Source organism: Ruditapes philippinarum, unplaced genomic scaffold (assembly GCF_026571515.1).
Source record: "Ruditapes philippinarum isolate M1 unplaced genomic scaffold, ASM2657151v2 ctg8391_1_1_1_1, whole genome shotgun sequence".
Lineage (NCBI taxonomy): Eukaryota > Metazoa > Mollusca > Bivalvia > Venerida > Veneridae > Ruditapes > Ruditapes philippinarum.
In genome coordinates, this window is record NW_026852717.1 from 2,839 (window position 1) to 18,769 (window position 15,931).

General features: G+C 32.3%; 1 protein-coding gene across 1 annotated transcript in view; it reads right to left on the reverse strand.

Annotated features, from left to right (window-relative positions):
- Positions 1-682: 682 nt before the first annotated feature.
- Positions 683-15,931, reverse strand: part of LOC132722182 (uncharacterized) — a 29,231-nt gene continuing 13,982 nt past the window's right edge. Inside the window, exons 6-11 of the mRNA XM_060706633.1 lie at positions 15,572-15,728; positions 15,146-15,233; positions 14,048-14,181; positions 4,688-4,789; positions 3,401-3,512; positions 683-739 (exon numbers count right to left, since the gene is read on the reverse strand). Coding sequence (XP_060562616.1) covers positions 712-739; positions 3,401-3,512; positions 4,688-4,789; positions 14,048-14,181; positions 15,146-15,233; positions 15,572-15,728 — 621 coding nt within the window. The 3' untranslated portion in view covers positions 683-711. The remainder of the gene's footprint in view (positions 740-3,400; positions 3,513-4,687; positions 4,790-14,047; positions 14,182-15,145; positions 15,234-15,571; positions 15,729-15,931) is intronic.

Sequence of the window (15,931 nt, forward strand, 5' to 3'; positions counted from 1 at the left end):
ATCAAAGACTGTATTACTTTTAAGAAAGGGGTGTTTTTTTATGAGGTTGAACTTCTCTTCATTTTTTATTTTAAACAGGTGTGCTACACACATACAAAACCAGGTCAAGTTGAATGATTTTATTTGCTACTTAAGTCTTAAGTAATATTATACTTAGTGTGTTTTTTTCACTTTTGGGGAAGGGGGCCCATACTTTTTAAAGTGGGGAATGGGGCCGAATTTCGCCAAATATTTTGGTGGAAAAAAAAACACTGATGCTCCAAATCAGGCATAAGAATGTATGAAATTTGAACCCTGAAGTACTGTTTTTAGAGATTTTTATTTTTAGATATGTTACTATAAATAGAAAAGTTGTTGCTAAAAATAAATTCAGTTTTGGCACAGTTCCAAAACACTTATTCACTAGTATTATCATATGTATAGTTAAATAAAAAGAATCACGATTTAATTATTTATGCTTCATATTCTTTGAATCTTTGTATCTTTGTATAAGAGGTGCTTATTAGTACATATAGGGTAAAGAATAATCAATAAAGAACACATGTCTAAAACGACCATTATTTGTCTCTTATTAGAATCTATACGGTAAATCTACAGATTTGTGTATTTCAAGTTTTCATTCTCCCCCGTAACACAATATGAGCCGTGTCACGACAAAACCAATGTGACGCGGCTCATTATGTAAGAGTGCATGTTCTATATCTTCAGCACCTACCCTGGTATATAAGTTCTCCATGTACTAAAAAAGTGATACATTTAACATGTCATATTAAAATTATAGTAAAAAACAAAAACCTCTGCAACACTTTACACAAGGGTGGCCAACCTATTTGAAATTTCTCAATTTGTAAATTGCAATGTGGGAAAAAGTTGTCTTTCTTTCCATGGTAAACATTTTAAGTTTAAACATTATCTACAAATTTATTCAATAAGTTTTCAATAAGTGTAAAGCTGACGTAGTTGGTGCAGGTTAAGTTTAACCTTCCAGATCAATTGTTAATGTCACCAAATATTCCTAAAATGTCATCAAATACTCCTTAAATTTCACCCAAATATTTGTTAAATGTCATTAAATTTTTCCTTAAATGTCACCAAAAAAAATCCTAAGCTTCAAATATTCAGTAAACCCCTAAATACATTATTCAAAATGTCACCAAAATGTAACCAAAGGATCACTTGGGTTGGCCACCCTTTTTTACCATCTTTTACCATTATCAAAGCACATACAAGATTACATAATTATCATCTAAAAATTAGCTCTGTCACAAATGAGTAATAGAAGAGCATCAAAACACAAGGCTATCTGATTGATATGAACTATGATACAATTATTATAATTATATCTTATTTCTTTCCAGTTCCACACAATTTCTATCTAGCTGTACGAGCCAAAAAAAAAAAAAAGAAAAATGATGTAATCTACAAGATATTTCATAATATATATCCCATAATATAACAGTAAAATAATTCTACTATTAAACCTGATTGTATGAATTTTTCATAATTATACACTTCAGCCTCATTAAAACGCTCATGTTGGGGTCCAATGTCTCACCACCGCGCTCTAACGAGGCTCTCATTAGAACGCTCATTGCGAAATTACCGCATTACCCCACCCACCCCATATTATATATAACGCTGATATTTTTTTACTTACTGTTCAATGAATATCGACATTATCTTTTTCTTAAGCCATTCAATGATGTAAACATGTATTATATTCACAATAATACTAATTATATTTAAAAGAAACGAAAAGCTTTCGAAAGAAAATTATAAATCATGAATGTAGTGTAAACACTAACAGTTAGCCATTACTGTAATGACGTTTGATTAACTAGGGGACACAACTAAAGCTGGACTGTAAATAACACTGTAATTTACAGTCCAGCTTTAGTTGTGTCCCCTAGTAAATCAGACGCCAATTACTTCCTGTCATGGCCGCTCTATTTACAGTGCAGGATTTAAAATTGATTTTGGGCTTGTTGGTTATTTAATTCAGCGAGGTTTACATGTCAAAGATATGTGTGTAATTTTAGTTTATTTATACTCACCACCGGTTGCCAATGTTACAGTTATGATATGAATTTGAGATTTTGGAAACAATTTGAAGACAGGTAAAACAACAAAAGAGCGGATAAACACTTACCTGGGCGTGTTTTTCACACCTTTGGCGATCATAAATGTCCTAATAATAATTGTTTATTGAACTTGGCTATCAACTTTAGCAAGCGTTATAGCGCGCTATAAATCTAAGTCTACTTAAAAAAAATATTTTTTTTTTTTTTTTTTGGGAAAGTTTTTTTTTTTTTTTGGGAGCGCTCTACTGAGATTAGCGTTATAGTGAAGAGCGAGTTATCGAGGCTACAGTGTAATAAAATCAAAACAATTCACCACCATTGTCCCTAATTTTAATTTTTAGTCCATAATACTGTTTGATTGCCAGGTATTTACTGTATACCAATTTCAACACATTTTTTGGATTATTATATAGGCGTCCGGTCCCGAATTTTAATTTTTAGTCCATAATACTGCTTGATTGCCAGGTATTTACTGTACACCTTTTTCACCACACTTTTTTGGGGTTATTATATAGGCGTCCATTTTTCCTAATTTAATCCATCTGTTTGTCAGGTTTTTACTGAACAATTTCAACACATTTTTTTTTGGTTATTATATATAGGCGTCCGGTTCACTTACCCAGCTTTCACTGGATAACTAACCAGTAATTACCAATTATCATAGTTCAGATATCGTATTCGTTATGTTATTCCGACCAAGCTTAGTGACACATGTAAATAAGATGATGATTATAAATTACCAGATGTTGTTGAATGTTTTATGTTTGTTTAAATATTTCTAAAATACAAGCATACAAATGAGCCGCGCCACAACAAAACCAACATAATGGGTTTTGCGACCAGCATGGATCCAGACCAGCCTGCTCATCCGCGCAGTCTGATCAGGATCCATGCTGTTCGCTATTAGTTTTTTTACTTGTTATTATTATTATTATGCAGGGTCTGTAAGCTAACAGCATGGATCCTGATCAGACTGCACGGATGCGCAGGCTGGTCTGGATCCATGCTTGTCGCAAACCCATTATGTTGGTTTTGTCGTGACGCGGCTCAAATGACTGTGTTTGTAACTTATACCTATTGTTACTATTATATGGTTTAAATATAGCAAATAACATATAAACTAAAACCAAAAATTGTTAACTGTTAGTTTCAAATTGAAAATCCTACAGTCAAACATGATTTTCTCCAAATGAAGAATTGGAGAATTGATCTTCAATAACTGATAACAGGTCTTGTTACATTCAGTCCAATTATTCAAATTAATTAAGTACAAAAAAGTGGGCGTGTATATCAAATAAAAAAGGAGGCGTGGCACTTACTGTTTTGTAGGTTGATTGACAGATGTGTGCTTCTCCATCCAACCAATCATAACAGACCTTGTAGAGCTGGTGGCACAGCTGATGAAGCATTCCAGATAGTGTGAATATTTTACTAAAAAATATAACACAAACAGAAAAAAAGAATAAGTTATTGTGTTACCGGAATAACAAAATGGCCACGATGATTATCATTTTTGCAAAACAGAGGAAGGAACAATGTTGATGATAAAAATAATGATTACTTAGTAAATTCTGATATTATTTTGCATATTAATTAAGTTTAACCTGGAGTGTGACTACTGACAAAGTTCTTAAAGGGACTCCACTGAGGATCTTTGACATGACAGGACTCAAAATATTTTTTTGGAGATTAATGTTCAATTTGATGTAGGTCAAGATAAGTTTAAACTTGTTTGCGAAATTTCAATTAACTTGATGACTCACTTTTACAGAATAACCATTTTTTACTGTGAAAATTAACCCAGAAATGCTTTTCACTCAAATTGGGCTAACAATAGCACAAACATATTAATTTCAATTTATTTTTCAGAAAAAGCCTTAATTATCTTTGCACATTTTTCTGTGTTAATTGTGCCCCCAGGTGATCTATGTAAAAAAAAAGTTCAAATGTTCTGTTTTTAGGCTTTTATACCTCTGTGGAGTTCCTTAAAAAATAAAAAACAAAAAAAAACCAAACGTACTTTAAATGTAATGTTGTGTGATTTTCAAAAATTTATTTCATACATCTGGTGTTAAATGTCTTTTTATAGGTTGATTGACAGTTGTGTGCTTTTCTGTCAATCCAATCAAAATAGACTTTGGTTTAAATAGAGGATATTGAATGAGTGTAGGTTCAGTACTGAATTTATTGAACAAGTTGAATAAAATTATATTATTTGAGCCTCTGGCAAGCAAAATATTTTTTTATTCAACATGTGCAATAAATTCAGTTATGAATCTACACTCATTCAATAAAGAGTGTGCAAAGAGAGTGCAAAATAATTATTTTTAACTGACGCGCCTATTGTTTAAGGCTAACATTTAGGGTGTCTTTACGCCATCTTTGTATAGCGCAAATGGCATCATGTCAAAATATATGCAAGGCTGTGCAACACCATTTTTTACGGAGTAGCAAATTAGTCAGCAAGGGTATAAAGCATACGACTGACCTCTCCCAGGACTTTGTTAGATTCAGGCTTATAAACTGCAAATAAATTTTGTATAACAAAAAAAAAGTAGGTGTGTCTAATAATTAAAATAATAACTAAAAGGAGGCGTGTCACTCACCTTGCCGCGCCCATTCCTTGATGTGTGCCTGGAATTTTGTGTATGTTACATTCTTGTACTTGCCTATAGCTATATGATGAAGATCCACGTTCAAGCAAGTCTCTGAAATATATAGAATACACAAGGAATAAAACTAAATCCTTTTTTTTTTTTTTTTTTTTTTTTTCCAATTTTATTTTTTTATTTTTTTTTTTTTTTGTGAGTGTTTAATTAAATCACATCAACACTGTAAAGGTCATAATTCATGGTGATTTCATACATGTGAACTCTCCCACTTTAAGCGGGAGACCCCCCTGTGACTTTCTGCAGCCATATTTTCAAAGATTTTTGTAAAAAAAGTAAGTGGTTTATTTTCACAAGTTAAAGAAATCTCCCTCTTTTTGATGTCACAACTTTCTTCTTTGTTTATTGCAAATTCGAAAATCTCCCTCTTTTTTGGAGAAAAATCTTGCACTTGATCAATGAAAATAGTTCACATGTATGTGATTGAATTACCAGCTGTTCTGGTCATGTATAAAACCTCAGGTCAGGTTACCCTCGTGCATCATTTTAGGTAACCTGATGTGACTTATTAATTTACTATAAAGGCTAAGACATGTGCAAGTAATAGAGGCTACGGTAACAATCCCTTTTGTCACATCGTAACATCTCGATTCTGCTGACTGACCTAATTTCACAAATTCCAGATGCTCGGGTTTAATTTTCCATGTCACAAACGTGCAGTATTATAAAAAATTATATAAACATCATGATTATCCAATGAAAAACGACGTCACATTAGCGTGCAGTATTTATTATAAAGAATTTTATAAACATCATGATTATCCAATGAAAAACGACGTCACATTAGCGTGCAGTATTTATTATAAAGAATTTTATAAACATCATGATTATCCAATGAAAAACGACGTCACAAACGTGCAGTATTATATAATGTTATATCCATCATGGCATTATATAAACAGACCAATATCTTTTGTCATATCACTGGGGTAATTTACTATCCATTTAGCTTACAGAACGTCGGTGGTTCTACTCAGGTGCCCGTTCATGCCTGAAATAATTCATGGAAGGGCACCTGAAGTCTTCCTCCACCAGTAAATCTGAAACGTCGCCAAATGACCTATACTGTGTCAGTGATATGTAAAACCCAATCAAACAAACAAACATTTGTAAAAAACGTCGCCAAATGACCTATACTGTGTCAGTGATATGTAAAACCCAATCAAACAAACAAACATTTAACTGGGGTAATTTAGACAGTTAGTGCTGAAAAAAATAATTTGTAATATTGTCTGCCAACTTAATGTAAACATTCGCTTCGATTAGATATTGAAAACATGGGTGAGATATAAAGTTGTATCACACTGTTAAAAGCAAAGTGATATATAAAGTATTTTGATTCCTGTTCAGTACACTGTAATTTTACAAAGAGGAACACAAATAATAAATCAATGCGGATGAAAGCCACGTTTTCGCGGCCTATCTCAGCCAGGTCACGTCAAGCTATCTTAATAGAATAAAAACGCTACATCAGAAAAAAACAAAAGCACCGCTGCTATTAAAAGGCAGTATCTAAGCTCCTCTGTTGAAAATTCTAAATTAAAAAGGGGGATAATTTCAAAAATATTGTTTTCAGAATTATGCCCCTTGTCCAACAACTGCACCTTATGTCAAGAAGGCAATGAGAATTTCAAGTTTCAAGTTTATACCTATGAAATGTTTAAATGTTGAAATGTTTAAATTAAATGAGCCGTGTCACGACAAAACCAACACAATGGGTTTGCGACCAGCACGGATCCAGACCAGCCTATGCATCCGCGCAGTCTGATCAGGATCCATGCTGTTCGCTATCAGTTTCTCTACTTGTTAAAGGGTTTGTAAGTGAACAGCATGGATCCTGATCTGACTGCGTGGATGTGCAGGCTGGTCTGGATCCATGCTGGTCGCAAACCCATTATGTTGGTTTTGTCATGACGCGGCTCAAATATTCTCTGTTAAAAAGGGACATTACTCCTAAAAATATTGCTTTCAGGATAATTAGTTCCTCTTATATGACACATGAAAAACAAATATTCTAAGTTTCATTTTGCTTTTTGGAACTTACAATATTGATAAATCTTCATTAATATTTTGAGCATTATATTGATGATATAAAAACATAAAAAAAATTGAGTTACAGGATCTTTAATTAATATTAATATGGTGTGAAAATGTCTATAAAATTGAAAAACAAAAATCATAGTTACCTACCTTGCCACACTAAGTGAAGGTCACAGAGTTCACACAGGGTTCAAAGGTGAAAGGTTAACCAACCAAGGATGGGGTGAAAAGCAGAAAAAGGTTAAACACACATGCCACAAACAAAAAATTAATTCAAAACAAAAACAAAATTTTTTCATATGATTTTCTCTCCCTTAATTCATACAATAAACTTTTTGGAAAAAGGATTGTCTGCTGAAAATGATGTCTGATATCTATAGTACGAAAGACCCGTAGGGCCATTTCAATTTCATGAATTCCCGATTTCATCTTAGTCAATTCACAATTTGAACTTCACAATTCAACTTCATGAAATCACGATTTCAACTTCACAAATTCACGATTTTAACTTCATGAATTCATGATTTCAACTTCACGAATTCAACTTTGTGAATTCGTGAATTCAACTTTGTGAATTCACGATTTCAACATTTTATGAATTCACGATTTCAACTTCATGAATTCACGATTTCAACTTCATGATTTCAAGATTTCAACTTCATGATTTCAAGATTTCAACTTCATGAATTCACGATTTCAACTTCTTGAATTTAACTCCATAAATTCACGAAGCTGAAATCGGGAATTCATGAAGTTGAAAGGCCCCCACCGGTCTTTCGTACTAAAGGGACTCCATTTAAGTTTTTTTTCATCATGACAGGACTGTAAATATTTTTTTTTTCATCAGCTTCGTGAATTCCCGTTTTCAAAATACGGAATTAACAAATTCACAATTCAGCTTCATGAATTCACGACTTCAACTTCACGACACGATTTCAACTTCATGAATTTACGATTTCAACTTCACGAATTCAACTTCACAATTTCACATTTTTTCGACTTCATGATTTCAACTTCATGAATTCACGATTTCAACTTCTAGAATTTAACTTCGTGAATTCATGAAGCTGAAATCGAGAATTCATGAAGTTGAAATGCCCCCACCGGTCTTTCATACTAAAGAGACTCCATTAAAGTTGGGTTTTTTTTTCCAGATTTGTGTACCATTTGATTTAGGTCTAGACCAATCAAAGTTGTACACGGACATTTTATGATATTTGATAATAAATTCACTGTCTCTTTTTAGTTTCGTTTTTTTTTTCTTTTTCTTTTTCGAATTATCATTTTAATTTTCAATATATATAACCCAAAAATTGAAAAAAGTGTTTAGAATTGATGCTTTTTACTCAAATGGAGGTTAAAAATTGCACATATAAAAATCAATTTTCAATTTTACATATTTCTGGCCTGCTCAGTTGAACCAGGGTCTATAAATTTTGTATTTGAAAGACCCTGGTTGAACTACCATTATAAAATTTTGTAAGAATTTAAAATTTCATGAAACCTCAGTCTGGAGTTCCTTTAATGATCGTATACATTATAATCAACAAGACTTCTCTTTGTACTTTTTTGAACTTTGACAGTCTTGAACTCTGTTACAAGTGGAGAAACTGACAGCGAACAGCATGGATCCTGATCAGACTGCGCTTTTTACTGCGCAAAGCGCAGACTGGTTTGGATCAATGCTGGTCACAAACGCACTATGTTGGTTTTGTCCTGATGCGGCTCAATTATCATCTATGTTTTATTTTAAATACATCATAAATTCAATTGACCTTTTCGAAATCCATGGGCCTGAGGGTTAAGAAAATTAAAGTGTCGGACTAATATTTTGTTCAATACATTTAATTATCATTTAAAAAAAATTATTGATTTATTTCCTTTTAATCCAAAAAAAAAGACCAAAAACATACTTTATCGTGATTATATGCCAATTAGGCGTCGAATTCCCCAGAGCAATTGTAACAGAAAGTACCGCAAAATGGCATTTAGCTAGGGTGTTTGTTTTTTTTTCACATTTTTTCAATATTTAGAAATCATTTTAATCAAATAATATCAAACAAACAAACTTTATCAAATGCTATAAATAGAGGTATATCCCAACTAATTGTATCCATATCTACCAAAATATTGAACCCAAAGTTAATAAATGATAAACCCAAAGTAACAGCTAATCTGACAAAGGGTGTAAAAACTAACCCAAATGGTAAACAATGACCCAAACTGGTAACAATGTACCCAAAGAAATAAATAGAGAGAAAATCATACGAAATACAAACACAGTGATATGCTCAATTAGAGAAGCATCTTTTTAACAGCGACAAAAACAGTGTTCTACTGAAATTCCATTGTTAGTAAAAAGTTTCACTTTGATTTAGAGATTATTTATAAACAAACTGTTAGTAACAAACATTTTGACTTTGAGATTATTTTTTTTTCAAATGAAAAATTTTTTTTATATCACTTTGGCTCCAAGATTATTATTAAAAAACATTATATTTGATGAAAAAATGATCATTTGAGTTACAAAAATTATTCCGTAATTACATATTGACAATAAAATCACAAATTAAAATTATATATTAACTACCTTCTTTTTTTATGGGTTTAGATTTAAACAAAAATCACACACAATTATGAAGGTAAAAACTACATTTTAATTAATCAAACATAGTGAATCTAGCCTATAAAGCTTTAGCAACTAAATATAGAAAATATTTCAGTCTTTACTCTACAGAGTTTTAACACTGTTTTATTTTTAAATGAGCAAAATGACTAAAAAAAAACACAAAATAATGAACTTAAATTGACCCTACTTAAACAGCAGTTACTTACAAGTATATGAAATTTGTTTTGTTTCGTTTTATGGCGCACACCATTTAGGTCATATAAGACCGAAACACTGAAACAATGACTTTGGCTTAGACCTCAGGTCTTAAAAACTTAAAGCAACATCAGGGGTCAAAAGCCTTGATCTCACCTGCTGGAGCTAAGAGATGCATAGACTCCAGTAATTCGAACCTATTTAGTTGCCTCTTACGATCACGCAGTGTTAAACAGTGGCTGCCAGTCTAAATGCCTCAGCCCTTAACAGCAACCCCTCAGCCAAAAGGTTTAACTTTTATAAAATAAAGGACTTACAACAGTTTTGCTGCCAACCCTCAATATAAACAAAATATTGTTGAGTTATTGAGTTACAATCTATGTAAACCCTGGCAGTTTTTGTATTATGATTATTATCATCTCTTTTTTTTTTATTTATCTTAATTTTTGCACTGTGTTACAGGACTACTCTATTCATGCAAAGTAAAAAACTAGAACTATCACTAACATTGATTCATACCCCCACCTGCCACCTTAACTTTTTGACAAAACAAGTGGTCTAGAGCAAAATTTTAACTCAACCTATATTTCATGATGTTTCATCTGTGTCCCAATAATTATTACAATTAAATGCTTGTTAAAAAAGCATAATCATTATCTTTGTAAAAAAAATAGTTGTATGGAAACCATTTTTCTATTTTTAGTAACAGTAACCTTGACCTAACAGTGACCTTGACCTTAAATCTGTGGGGGTCCAAAAGCAATTTAAGTGAGGTCTCTTCATAATTTTGCTATATGCCATGTTTAATAACAATATATCATTGTAACCTAACTCTATTTATTATCTAGAAACCATTTTTCTATTTTTAGAAACAGTGACCTTGACCTTGACCCAAGGGGGTTCAAAAGCAATCCCAAACTGGGTTTATAAGCTTGCTTTATAATATGTTTGATTATGATATATCATATCTAACTCTAGTTATTGTCCGGAAACCATTTTTTCTATTTTTAGTAACAGTGACCTTGACCTCACCAATCACAACCTTGGTCTTTATATAAGCTTGGTATATAATGATATCTCACTCTATTTATTGTCCAGAAACCATTTTTCCATTTTTAGTAACAGTGAACTTGACCTTGACCCAAGGGGGTTCAAAACAAAAGTAATCCCAACCCATGTTTTTACTTAAGGTTGCTTTATACTAAGTTTAAATATTAGAACTCATTCCAAACTCCAGATTTGATATGAAAACCATGAAGTGGACCGACCTTAGCTGACAACAAACCAACCCTCAAGCTGATTACTATTATACGCCCTGAACCCCCCTGAGACTCACCCCCCACCCTACCCTTCCTCCACCACCCTCCCTCCTTTAAACTTTCTTTGTGGGGGTATGAAAAGGCAAAAATAAAAAAAAAAACATATACAAGTATAACTATATAGATTAAAGTGAATAAAGCTATATATCTAATGCCTGCAAATAGTACATGCACAAAGTCATTGCTAAATGGTTATACCTATCGCAAATAGAGAAACATAATATTTTGTTCCAGAACATTTCATTCTGTTTTCATACATAATTTTTTTGTGTGTTTAAACATAGGGCTTTCTGTGTTAACAATTCTTTTGTAGAATTGACCATAATGATTAGTGAAGACAACATAAATATGACCGATCATAAATTTCTATGAAAATTTTTTATCACTAGATTTTATAGCTTTAAACCCTTTAACAATAACAACATCTAAGTAACAGTTATTATAATAACATACAACTAACAGTAGGAGGGTAGAATGGAAAAAAAGTAGTTCTACTCGTACCGTTAAAAGTCACTACCAAGAAAATGAAAAAGAAATATTAAGTTTTAATAAATTGTGTTTATAGAAGAAATAATACTTATTTAAAAAAAAAAATCATGTAGTAGTGAAAGTTGTTTTAACTGTATATGATATAGGATAATATTCAATATCTGGATCGCATTAATTTTATTTTTGTTGTAATGAGTTCAATATTGAATTCCACTGGAAAAGTACACAGCTTTTAAACCTATATTGGACGAGGCCCTAGCCAAGTCTAATATAGACTTTGTAGCTGTATATGAGTCCTATAAAATCAGCCTTGTTCTAAACAATATTGAATGACCTTTTGATTTTTTTTTTTTTAAAAATTTTAACAGAACTTTGTTACTTCAAGTACAATAAGGAATTGGTATCATTTTTTTAACCTCAAAATAAAAATGAGGCTCATAATACGGAATACAATATGAATTTGATAAAGATATTTTGAACTTTGAAAATGAAAACAAGGCTATATGGGGTGTGATAAAAAATTGATATTGATGTTTTGGACTTTGGAAATGGACAGGAGGCCAATATGATAAGATTGGATCCAATATTGATTTTTATTGGATCATCACATGATTCAAATGCTGATAGTTCATTGGTTATATAATATAAGGTGTGAAATAAAAGATAGTATTCAATAGATTCGCATGAAATAATTTTACTTAACTTGTTTCATAAATTCAGTATTGAAGTTTCATTCATTCAATATCTTCTATATATTATAGGGAAAGTGATCTTTCTTTTATGAATTATTTTCTATACCTGTTCTCAATGTGAAAAGTTTTTAATAAGAAAGTGTGAAGGGACTTCTGGTGATTTTAACTCATGAAAATTCATCAAAACAAGATATGTTTGTAAAACATGTATGCCCCCTATCAGCAGCCAATTAGTCATGTGATAAGGTTATTATGCATGACTTCTGACCCAGTGATCAAACAATTAATAAGGGTTATCAAGTATCTACTGTTCATGACCTTAACCTTTGACCCCTTGACCCAAAACTCAATAGGGGTCATCTGCTGGTCACGACCAATCATCATACAAAGTTTGAAGTTCCTAGACCGAAGCGTTCTTAAGTTATTGATTTGAAAGAATTTTTACCTACAAGGTCAATGTGACCTTGCCCTTTGACCCCTTAACCCTAATATCAATAGGGGTCATCTGCTGGTCATGACCAATCACCATACCAAGTTTGAAGTTCCTAGGCCTAAGGGTTCTTTAGTTATTGATCGGAAACCGTTTTAACCTAAGAGGTCAATGTGACCTTGACCTTTGACCCCAAAATCAATAGGAGTCATCTACTGATCATGACCAATCACCATATCAAGTTTGAAGTCCCTAGGCCTAAGGGTTCTTTCATTATTGATCGGAAACTGTTTTTACCTACAAGGTCAATGTGACCATGACCCTTGACCCCTTAACCCCAAAATCAATAGGGGTCATCTGCTGGTCATGACCAATCACCATACCAAGTTTGAAGTTCCTAGGCCTAAGGGTTCTTTAGTTATCACTCGGAAACCATTTGGTCTACGGACCGACGGACCGACAAGTGCAAAGAAATATACCCCCTTTTCTTCGAAATGGGGGCATTATTATTGAATTACAGTGTGATATGTGATAATTAAATAAATAAACCTTAAACATTCATGAATATCCATGGCAATTAAATAAAAAAAAACTTAAACATTCGTGAATATTCACAGAAATTAAATAAATATACCTTAAACATTCATGAATATTAATGGAAATTAGATAAATAAACCTTAAACATTCATGAATATTCATGGAAATTAAATAAACCTTGAACATTCATGAATATTCACAGAAATTAAATAAATATACCTTAAACATTCATGAATATTCACAGGAAAGTCAACAAACCAATTAAATTGTAACACTTAAGTGATTGAAAACTTAAAAATAACCCAATGCTTGAATTTAATTAAGCCAACACTTAAGGGTAAATTTCATTCTTTAGATAACAACAATACTTAAATTTGAATTAGGCCAATACTTAAAGGTAAATTTCATACTATATATGACCTCATACTTAAAAGTAAAATTGATGAACTTAAACCCGTATGTATGTGTTTTTTTATTTTTTCTATTTTCTAAACATTATGAAAGCATGTGCATCTTTAAGTAAGACACATAGCCATAATAGACATGAACTTCTGCGCATCTACTAGCCAACAGAAAAAAAGAGCCCTTAATACCTAATTGGACAAAAGTAGTCTATATCGGATTAATAGTCTATTTGTTAAAGAAGAAAAAGAAGGAAAAAGAAAAGAGAATATAAAAAACTAAAAAGAAAAAAGTTTTGAGGTGAGTATATGTAGAGCAAAGCAGCCACCTATCAATAACCATGGTGATATATTTGATACATGTGTCTATATATACATTCACAATATAGCCGATATAAATACATAATGCATATATATAAGAAATATCTACCCGTCTTATAAGAGGGTCTTAGCAAAAAGTGCCAATAAGGACCCCTGTCTTATAACCGGTCCGTCTTGTAGGCGAGTAATTACGGTATATGATAAATATATATCTATATGCTATTATCTAAGGGTAATATTATACCTTGTTTTTCCCCGGCTGGAGCTGGAGGTCTCTCAAAGAGAGCAATTTGGGCTGAGTTAAAAAACAAGGCGTTCACATAGCCACCAACATCGCCGAAGACCAAGATAGCTTCGTTAGGGTTCATGGGGTTTGACCTGAAACAAAAACAAACAAATGATTTACTGTTACACGAAACCTTAAACAATGAAACATTTACATGAGACCTGGGTATAAAAACACACAGAAAACATTATCTGACAGTCAAATCTTACAAACATAAAAAAATCAATTAAATCAATTTTTTCCATCCCCCTTTTTGCAAAAATACTTTATCACTTTTAGAGAAGGGCCCCTTTCCACTACTAGTGAAAAATGCTCGGTTAGAATATGAAATATATTTCACTAAGAGAGTTAACTTTTAACCATGCATATGACACAATAGTGTGCTATCATTTTCTTATTGTAAAAATTTTACAAAGTTAAAATCTAAAAGTGTCTGTGCTATTTCACACAAAAAAGACAACAACATTTTATAAAAAATTGGGCCAAAGGAAAATGCAACAGCTATACAGTGGGTGTAAATGGGTGTTATGGGGTGTGATGGGGTTGTGATGGGTGTAATTTTGGTGTAATTGGAGTGAAATAGGGGCCATGGGGTGTAATTGGTGCGTGAAAGGGCATATTATGGGGTGTAATTGGGGTGTAACATGTATTTTGTTACGGTGTAATTGGGGTGTTATTGTATGTAATTAGGATCTGCTTGGTGTAATTGGGGAGTTATGGGTATAATTGAAGTGTAATGGGCATGTGCTGTGGCTGTAATTAGTATGCAATGGGTGTAATTGGGGTGTAATGGCAGATGATAAAAGTATAATTGGGGTGTGATGGGGGTATAATTGGAATGTAATGGGCATGTGCTGTGACTGTTATCAGTTTGCAATGGGTGTAATTTTAGGTGATTTGGGCATCTGATGAGGTGAAATGGGTGTAATTGGTGTGAAATATGCATACGTAATTTGGGTGAGATGTCAGGGATTAATTGGGATTGACACAGGGTGTAATTGGGGTGTGATGTGGGTGTAATGGGGGTTGATATAGAGTAAACATAATATCGCTCACCAGTAGTCTAGACAGAGGGGTGTATACTGCAGATTCTGAACCTTGTACTGGCAACTAAATTCCACCTTTGAACTCAGGTCATATATGGCTGAAAAAATTGAAGAAAAAAATTACCTTTAGACACAGATCATAATTATATGGCTAAAAATTACAAGAAAACAAACTGACCATATAATAAACAGGTAATACAAATATATATGGCTAAATATTAAACCTTAAAAAAACAGATCCGTTGGACTTGACCTTTTAAAATAAGGTCAAATATGGCTGAAAATGCTATCTTTCCTAGGGCTGAAAGCTATCTATAGTCAAACAATGTATATGCCTATATAATAATAAAATACTATTTATCATTTTAAATTAAGGTTAGAATATGAAATCAAACTGAGCTTTGCTCTCATAATATAAAAGGTTTCGTATATTTACCAATCTCCTTGCTCGTAAAGGATAAAGCGATCTTGTTCACGTTATGAAGAACAACAAAGTAGGTCACCCAGAGGTCACGTGCCTTGCACGAGTCTGTGCCGGTTTTCAAGGCCCTCTGAAGCTTCATATCCAATCCCCAGCTAGAAATTGTTCCCTCCTACAACATCAGTGAAAAATATATTCTATATCTTACTATAAACAGTGAAATATAAGCTATATCAAACTATAAACAGTGAAATATCAACTATATCATACTTTAAGTAGTGTTAATATTTCTACATAATACTATAAACAGTGAAAATATAAACTGTATCATATGAAAAGTAATGAAATATAAACTATATCATACTACAAGAAGTG